Source organism: Pteropus vampyrus, unplaced genomic scaffold, assembly GCF_000151845.1.
Source record: "Pteropus vampyrus isolate Shadow unplaced genomic scaffold, Pvam_2.0 Scaffold144, whole genome shotgun sequence".
NCBI lineage: Eukaryota > Metazoa > Chordata > Mammalia > Chiroptera > Pteropodidae > Pteropus > Pteropus vampyrus.
In genome coordinates, this window is record NW_011888925.1 from 2,493,555 (window position 1) to 2,503,399 (window position 9,845).

Below are 9,845 nucleotides of genomic sequence, written 5' to 3' on the forward strand. Positions count from 1 at the left end.
TTTTGTAATTTCTTTTTATGGCTGAATAATATTCCATTGTGTATATGTATATACCACATATATAACCACATTTTATTCATCTGTTCACCTACTAATGGACACTTGGGTTATTTCCACTTTCTGGCTATTGTGAGTAATGCTGCTATGAACAGTGTTGTACAAGCATCTGTTTAAGTTCATGTTTTCAATTCCTTTGGCTATATACCTAGGAGTGAAATTGCTGGGTCTTATAGTAATTCTATGCTTATCTTTTTGAGTAACTGCCAAACTATTTTAGTGAAATAGCAGCTGCACCATTTTATGTTCCCATCAGTGATGTATGAGGGTTCCAATTTCTCCACATCCTTGCCAACAACTGTTTTTTCATTAAAAAAAAAAAAATTTATAGGTGCGAAGTGGTATCTCATTGTGGTTTTGATTTGCCTTTCCCTCATGACTAATGTTATTGAGCATGTTTTCATGTGCTTACTGGTCACTCATATATCTTATTTGGAGAAATGTCTATTAAAGTCCTTTGCCCATTTTTTTAAATGGGTTGTTTGTCTTTTTACTGATGAGTTGTGTTCTTTATATGGTCTGGATATTAAACTCTTTCAGACATGATTTGCAAATATCTTCTCACATTTGTGGGTTGCCTTTTCATTCTGTTGATAGTTTCCTTTGATGCAAAATTCTAAAAAAATTAATAAGTCCAATTTATCTAATTTCTTTTGTTATCTGTGCCTTAGCATTATATTTAATAAACTATTGTCAATTCCAAAGTCATGAAGATTTGCCCCTATGTTTTCTTCAAAGAGTTTTATACTTTTAGCTCTTAAATTTAGGTCATCGATCCATTTTCAGTTACCTTTTGTGTACTGTATACAAAAAATGAGGGTCTAACTTCATTCTTCTGCATGTGGATATCAAGTCTTCTCAGACCATTTGTTTAAGAGACTGTTCTTAAATGACTCAATGAGTATAAGGGCCTAATACTCAAAATATACAAAGAATTCATACAACTCAACAATAAAATAACAAACGATCCAATTAAAAAATGGGCACGGGACCTGAACAGACACTTCTCCCAAGAAGACATACAAACAGCCAACAAACATATGAAAAGATGCGCAACTTCACTAGCTATTAGGGAAATGCAAATCAAAACCACAATGAGATACCAGTAACCTCACACCTGTTAGAATGGCCATCATCAACAAGACAAGTAATAACGAGTGTTGAAGAGGTTGTGAAGAAAAAGGAACACTTATACATTGCCGATGGGAATGTAAATTGGTACAGCCACTATGGAAAACAGTATGGAGCCTCCTCACAAAATTAAGAATAGAATTACCATATGACCCAGCAATTCTTCTTCTGGGTATTTACCCACAAAATTTGAAAACATTATCCACAAAGATATGTTCACCCCAATGTTCATAGTGGCATTATTCATGCTGGCCGAGACATGGAAACAACTGAAGTGTCCTTCAATAGATAACTGCATAAAGAAGATGTGGTACCTATATACTATGGAATATTACTCAGCCATAAGGAAAGATAAAATACTGCCATTTGTAAAAACGTGGATGGATCTTCAGATTATCATGCTAAGTGAAACAGGTCAGACAGGAAAAGTTGAGAATCATATTTCACTTACATGTGAAATATAAAACTGAAAGCAACAAACAAACATGACAAACAGAGACTCATAGACATGGACAGAGGATTAGTGGTTACCAGAGGGAAGGCAGGGAGGGGGAGGTAGGTAAGGGTAAAGGGGGTTAAATATGTGGTGATGGAAGGAAATTTAACTTTGGGTGGTGAACACACAATGCAATACATATATGACGTATTATTGAATTGTACTCTTGAAACCTATATGATTTTATTAACCAATGTCACTCCGATAATTTTAATTTAAAAAAGGGACTGTTCTTTCTCCATTGAATGTTCTTGGCATTCTAGTCAAAAATTGACCATAGATGTGAGGGTTTATTTCTGGGTCCTCAATTCTATTCTATTGGTTTATATCTCTGTCCTTATGTTAGTACCATATTTTTCTTTACAATGAAAATTTTTCATATTTATTTATTTACTTATAACTGGTGTATACTGTTCACATCTATATTTCAAGTTTAGAAATGCATACTTACAAGCAGCAATACAAAATATTCATGAAGAATGCATAATCTCTGAAAATTATGAAAACATCCCTGCTACTAATATGCTTCTAAATACAAAACTATCATATTGTTACTCTGTGTAGTAAGAGAAGTTCATTTTCCAGATAAAATTCAGTATGTAGATGTGAAGGGTATACAGTGTTTGTTTGTTTGTTTTTTTAATCTATTAGTCATCTGGGATCCATAAGTATGTAAAACCTCAGAGAGGAGGGTCCACAAAGGAACCAGGGTTGTTTTATGGCATCCAGTTAAGCCAAAGCTGGGAATGCCTCTGGGTTATCTAGGTCAGGAGCAGAAGCACTTGTCAGTCCTGCTGCCACAGTCTGGATATCCAACACACCCATGGCCACCTCTCCTCTCCTGCCATCACGTCCTGAGCAGCAAAGGTCTCCAAAATTGAGACGATATACCATTTGCCGACTTCCAGAAACGATGGTCCATAGCCGAATCTTCAGTGTGAGCCTCTTCACTCTTAGACTTATGAAGAACAAATACCTTCGTCCACTGCCTGTTGGCATCTTCATTAGGTTTTGGATATTAAATTATACTTTTGCCCAGTCCTTATTTTGAACAGCTTTCCACTAATTCAAAGTCATTTCTTTTGGACCCTCTTCCTTTATTTCTGCAACTTTGTTCTCCTTATTTTCAGTGTCTGCAAGTGGATGCTCTTCACCTTCAGGTATTTCCTCAGTCACATTTGATTGCTCCAAATCAGTTAATCCATCTTCGACAGTTCCCCACTTGTAAGATCTGCTACCTCCACATTTGTACTCATGCTTCAGGCCAGATCTATCACTTCCACTATGCCTATCAAATTTACGTTTGTCACGAGAATCAAATCCATCTCCTGGACCCATTGCATGTCCATGGCCTCCTCAACTTCTTCCAAGACTACCATGGCCTTGGATAGGCCAGTCAATAATCTATCAACTGAAAATTCTCCTCCTTCACCCTTTTCTTCAAGTGGCTTTTCAAATTGTCATTCATGAGGTGGTTGCCTTTGAGGTCTCCTGTCAATCATTTTCTCTTCACTCTGAAGTTGTTGATCAGGTTTTCTTCCAACATATCTTATTCCTTCTTTCTTAAGCACCACAGATGGCTGCGTCTGTTTTCTTGTCAACCATGCCTACAGTGAGAAGCAGCAGGTTCTTGCAATCTTTCTGGGATTTTTCACACAGCTGTTTGCCTGCCACATTGGAGTTGGTCTGGGCTGTGACTTGAGCTGTGTTCTTGCCCCCAAGGCCCCCAATGTCACCCTAGCTAGCTTCTTTTTTGTTCTTCTCTGCTGCCTTCAACACCTCAAAAGAGACTGATTCATTGTCAAATAACTGGTAAAATCAGTTGGTGACCATGCAGCCGAAGCCTTCTGTAAATGCCCAGGAATGATGGTGGCTCGGGGGTGCGTTCCTCCACATATTGCAGTGGGCTGCGCTAAGCCAAGAGCACCTGCTTCAGCTCTTCCTACAAGATGACTGGCAAAAAGTTTTCATATTTAGAATTAGCCAGCTGAATTCAGTTTAGATGATCCCGATTTTTTTTGGCAATATCCAAAGCATCATAGTCAGGAGCCAGTCAAATACATGCCTTCTTCTCTCTTATCAGACCTGATAAGGGTGTTGACCTTGACCATATCAATGTCATGGAGCTTCTTCACAGCCTGTTTGAGCTGCTGATTGCTGGTCTCAACATCTGCAATGAACACAAGTGTATTGCTGTCTTCTATCTACCTCATGGCTGACTTGGTAGTCAGGGGGAACTTGATGATGGCAAAGTAGTCAAGCTTGTTTCTCCTGAGGGTGCTCTTCCAAGCATATTTGGGTTGCCTTTGGAAACACAGTATTTTGGGCCATCAGAAGTGGGTGACATGTAGATCTTTGTTGTTGTGGCTGTGGACACCTTTCAGCACTGTTTTCTTTGCCTTCGAGATGTTTTCTTTGGCTTCAGCTTTGGGAGGGGTATAGGATTTCTTCTTCACTTTCAGTGTCATCTTTATGAAAAGCACCAGTACTACATTTTTTTTTTTTTTATTACTTGTAGCTTTGTAGTAAGCTTTTAAACTGAAAAGATCATTTTTGCCTTTTGGGGATCTCTTGAAAGTCCATATGAATTTTAGGATGGGTTTCTCTATCTCTGAAAAAGAATGCCAAAAGGATTTTCATAGGGATTGCACTGAATCTGTTGATTGCTTTTAGTACTGTTGTCATTTTAACAATTTTAAGTCTTCCAATTCATGAACACAGGATGTCTCTTACTTTAGGTCTTCCTTAATTTCTTTCAGAAATTGTCTGTAGTTTTTTTTCTTCAGTGTGCAATTCTTACAAATTCCTTGGCTAAATTTATTGCTAAGTATATTTTTATTTTTTAATGCTATTGTAAATGGAACTCTTAATTTTTCTTTTCAGATTGTTGCTAGTGTATATAAATACAACTGATTTTTCACATGTTGATTTTGTATCCTGCAACTTTGCTGAATTTATTGACCAGCTGTAACAGTTTTTTTGTGTGGCTTCTTTAGGATTTCCTACATATAAGATCATGTCATCTGCAAACAGATAGTTTCTCTTCTTCCTTTCCAATTTGTATGCATTGTATTTCTTTTTCTTGACTAATTGCTCTGGCTAGAACTCCAAAACTATGTTGAAAGTAGACATCCTTGTCTTGTTTCTGATCTTAAGGAAAAAGCTTTAAGTTTTTCACCATTTGACTATGATCTTAGCTGTGGGTTTTCAATATGTGGCCTTTATAAAGCTGAGGAAGTTACCCTCTATTCCTAGTTTATTGAGTGTTTTTATCATGAAAGAGTGCTGGATTTGGTCAAATGTTTTTTTCTGCAGCTATTGATACAATCACACATTTTTTTCCTCTTCATTCTATTAATGTGGTATATTATAGTGATTAGTTTTTGTATGTTGAACCATCCTTGCATTCTGGAGTAAATCCCAGGAGTGTAAACAATACCACATTTCTTAATTTTTTTAAAAATGTAGTTATTTTAAATAAGATATGTTATTTGTTAACATTTAATGATATATTAATTTTTAATTAATGTTATATTAATTTTTCTGGCTTAATTTTTATATGATAAATATTGACGAGTATAACCTATATAATCAAAAACTTTGAGATACTCAATAATTTCAAAATCACAAAGGGGTACACTGCCTCAAAGGGATCCACCGCTTCAAAGGTATGCCATCGCTAATTTAGAAACTTACATGAATAATAATATATGGAATATAAAATACCTGGGGAAAAAAGTCCTACAGTATACTACTTCAGCCAGTCTCATGGACTGGGTGAAGGCAGAGAAGGGATGACTGTAGGAATGCATTAATCTGTGTTTGCAAAGGTTACCCCTCCCAGCTTTAAAATTACCTGATGCTTTTGCCATATCTGATTTTGAATTTATACACACTGGATCCTGCATGAAGAAATCTCGTCTCTGGAAATGGGTAGGTGAAGGGTTTTAAACTCATTGCTCCTAAACAACCTAAATAAAGTAGAAATAGCACAGAATTATTAAAAAGCTAAAAATGGTTCATATGTATGAGAAAGAAAGCTTGCCTAATCTCAATCTTCATAATAAGCCTATGAGATAAGTAGTATAAATCTGATAGATGAAGAAACTGAGGCACTGACAGATGAAGTAACTTTCCTACAGCTTTGAATGTTAGAAATAGGATTAAAACTGAGGAAGTATAAATCCAGACTTAATGCTCTTAACCACTTTTCTACCCTGCTTCCTGGGGTTATTAAGAAGAAAAGACAAAATAATATAAAATCATTTTTGTAAGTACTAAAATATTACACACACATAAAGGTCTATTTTCATTATTCTTTCCTCCATGTTACCCTGATACCATTTCTACTCGGCAGTGAAAACTCTTGTATGATGGAGTCAGAAGATCTATGTGCCCAAAGAATGGAATTTCCCATAATTTCCAAAGTTCAAGGCTGGGGCTGCCAGTAAAGAGATATCCTAGTGTTTGATCTTGGTTGCCCAGGATTAGAATGACAGGAGGTTTGAGCCAGAGTCCAGGAGACTATTTAGACTAGAATTGCAGTCAAAAGTGAAAAGACAAGTTGGTGCCAACTGCAAAGTTAACAGAGGGGAAATATTGTTCATATCCTAAGAAAAATCTTGCTGATTCCTAATGCCCAAGGCATAGCAAGAACCCAGGCTAGATTCGATGGTATTTTTGGTGCTAGATGACTTTTAGACAAGGAGTCCACCTGGTAAGACTTAGGCTGTTGACACAAAAATTTAGCTCTCAATAATTCAGAGGGTTCTTCTAAAATACAGTCATCGCTCCCCAGAGACTGAGGGTTGGGGGCAACACAGCAAAGGAAATGAAGGACATTTGCTGGAAATGATAATCCAGAGAGGAAATTTCACGTGCTGTGCTACAGCTCGCTGTTTGAAAGAAGTTAAAACAGCCTGTTCTAGATGGGGCCTGTTCCTGTTAATTGCTGACTGCCCACTTCAGAAACAAACATCACACCCTAATTACCTCATTTGAAAATAGGGATTAGACAGACTAATCCAAAACAACCATATAGTAGTAGTGGTTCAAAGATTTCACAAGGTTATTTTCCAACATGAGCACTGCAGTCATGGTGACATTATGTCCCTGTAACTATTATTAAGTTGATGGGACTTGCAGATGAAGGGTCAGACTATCAAACCATTTTTAGATGATCACAAAATATGATGGCTGTAAAACATAAGAAGAAAAGTTATAGGGAATATGGGATATTCCCTATACACAAGACATAAGATTTGGAATTGGAGGACCAAGGCTTAAGTCCTAGCTCTGTCTCTTATTAATCATTAGACCCTGAACAAGTCACTAGCCTGTTCATTTCTCAGTTTTTCATCTATGAATGAGGATCTCACCTACCTGGGAACTATTGTGGACATTAAATGAGATAATACTATAAAAGAGTACTTTATAAATTCTAAAGTATTATATAAACATTAGCTGTCTTGATATATTTGAAGAGTTTCTCTTTTAATGCTTCACTAGAAAAGCAAATTGAAGAGAAGAAAAGTGATTAGTTTTAATCTCAGTGCAAAATCTGACAAATCTCAATCAAGAATCTTTCCTTAGGTGGCTCCATAGTGTAGTGGTTAGCATATCTGCTTTACACGCAGAAGGTCCTGGGTTCATGCGCCAGATGGAGCCATGAACCATACCCTGGGTGCACCAGGCCCTGGGTGCACCAGGGGTGCCAGGCCCTGGGGGTACACCACTAGCAGGTGTGAGGAGACGCCCCGCCTTCAGAGATTCAGTTCTTAAGGGGAGACAGCAACATTCATAGGCCAGAGTGGAAGTGTGTGTGGGGGGGATTAAAAGAGGGGAGAAAGAATCTTTCTTTGAAAATCCCCAATAATTAAACTTAAATAACACATTGGCACTGATGGTTTTAGTAATTTGTTTCACATAAAGAAACATTTGGGTCAGTGCATAGAACCTGAAGCAGGGCTTAATGCTATTGAGGAGAATTATATTGACTATTGAGGTGTAAGGAGATGATAAAGAACTATTGTCACTAAATATATTTGGTGCTATTTGATGGGGAAATTCTCCACAGTGTTAAAGAATAAAAGAGCTTCCATAAGCATTTATTCAAAATACATTTACTGAGGAGAACTAACATTACAAGCTCTGTGACCACTAAATGAGTGTGAGCAACAAAATAAGGAAATCCCACTGATGCTATAAGAATCCAACACCCAAGTTTTGGAACTGAGATTGAGGACAGATGACCAGCTCCTCATTCCACTTTCATAAGTCCTTGGCTAGTCTCAGAGGTCTGCCCACCTCTGCTGAAGTAGGTTCAAACTCTCCAAAAGTGTATTTCCAACTAGAGATCTATGGTTGCCTATAGCTAGAAGTGCCCTTTGTTTTAGAAAGGACAAGAGAGAAGTGACTTCACTAAAGAAAATAACTTCCACAAGTTCACATAACTCAGAATGGAACCAGGATTAGCCCCCGAAAGACAGATTCCTTTGGCCCATACATTTTCCATTACAATACATCATCCAGTCAGTGATTTAATTAAACTGTAACAAAAATCAAAAAGTCACTCTTATAACTTTGGATGACTCAAGGTAAAACTCAATCTGGGTACAAAGGCATCATATCAAAATGTAAGAATTTCTGATTAAAAGTTCTTAGAATTATATTTTGGGGTGTAAAGAGGTTACATTCAGATTTGTCTTTAGGTTCTATTTTCAAAAGTAACTATTCTGTTTCTTACCTTGCCGGGTGATTATGATGGTTAAAATAATGCATGTATAATTGCTTATTGTAGTGCTCTACACATAGGTTACTCAATGAAGAATAGCCTTTTTAAAAATAAAGTGTTAAAAGGTGGGACAGGAAGAGACTGATCTGATCTAAGACTACATGCTTATTGATGTCATTCTCTTTCTCATTAGGTTTCTTCCTACTCTTTCTGGAAAGATATAATCTTTAAAATGCTATTGGCATTTATTCAAGAATAGATCTGCCCTTGGAACTGTGTCAAATTTTGTTTTGTTTTGTTTGGGAGGGGAAGACTAACTAAACCTCCTAACAAAGAGGTAGAAACATGCTCTGAAATGAAATCAAAAGGCCTTAGTGGACAACTCCATAGACCCAGAAACGTGTCTAAGTCAACCTCTTAAGTTACTCTTTGCACCTAAGTGCCTCTTCCACTTCCAACTTAGCCATCCTAAAAGCTAATGGAGAAACTACTTTGGTCAATAGGTCCAGAACTGTGCTCCTTATTATGGGAAAGCAACAGAATTATACATTATCTTACACGCTGCCCAGTAGTTGTGGCTTGTTACATGATCCATTTATTTGCAGTCGCATTACACTGAATTCCCTACAGCACTCTAAAAATCTTACCAACCCCAGGAAACCAAAAAGCATTTGGATGTAAAACTGTAGGCAATGAAGAATATTTTATTTTTCGGTTACACCTTTGGGTGAATTGCCCTGAAGCAGTACATGTAAGGAAGAAGATTAAAAAAACAAAATGCATGAGTAATTTCAGAAAGGCAAAAGGTAGAGAGAATATCCTGAGCTAGAGAGAAAAGAATGTCTTTTAAAATTTTGAGCTATGAACTCTGAGTTCTTGATGTACATATCTCAAGGGTCTTAGTGATAGAAGACAGGTACAGAAAAGTGTGAAAAGAAGCCTTCTAAAATATATAGCTTTGTTCTTGGCATGAAACAATGGCAGATTCTGAAGAAATTAAGTTAATAAGAAAACTAAATTACTTTTTATAAAAAAGCAAATTTCATACAGGAAATCTGAAATATTTTACTAACTTTAATTCAATTCTGGTGAGATATTGGGGAGATAAGAATTGTATTCATGAAGTTCACAAAAAGATATACCTGAGTAGAGATCATTTAATTTGGCTAAGGTCACACATCAAGGGCAAGACTAAAACTCAAATGTATTGCTAAAGCAAGAAAATCCGGCTGAATGAAGGGTGTCAAGAATGTAGTTACCTTATAAACTGGTCTAGTCTCAATATTAGCCTCAATTTTTTTCATTTTACCACTTAAGCATAGCTCTAAAATAACAGAATTAGGCAATATTGCTTAGTATAAAACACTGTACTTTGAAAGACTATCAAACCATAGGGATCTGAGGGTGAAGAGGCCTTAGCAAAAAAAG

The 9,845-nt window shown here is 36.7% G+C and overlaps 1 protein-coding gene across 1 annotated transcript in view; it reads right to left on the bottom strand.

Moving 5' to 3' along the window:
• MAJIN (membrane anchored junction protein) overlaps window positions 1-5,641 on the bottom strand; it is an 18,999-nt gene extending 13,358 nt beyond the window's left edge. The window contains exons 1-3 of the mRNA XM_023535820.1: window positions 5,541-5,641; window positions 3,893-3,988; window positions 2,506-2,614 (exon numbers count right to left, since the gene is read on the bottom strand). Of these exons, the coding sequence (XP_023391588.1) occupies window positions 2,506-2,614; window positions 3,893-3,988; window positions 5,541-5,641 (306 nt within the window). The remainder of the gene's footprint in view (window positions 1-2,505; window positions 2,615-3,892; window positions 3,989-5,540) is intronic.
• Between the last annotated feature and the right edge of the window lie 4,204 nt (window positions 5,642-9,845).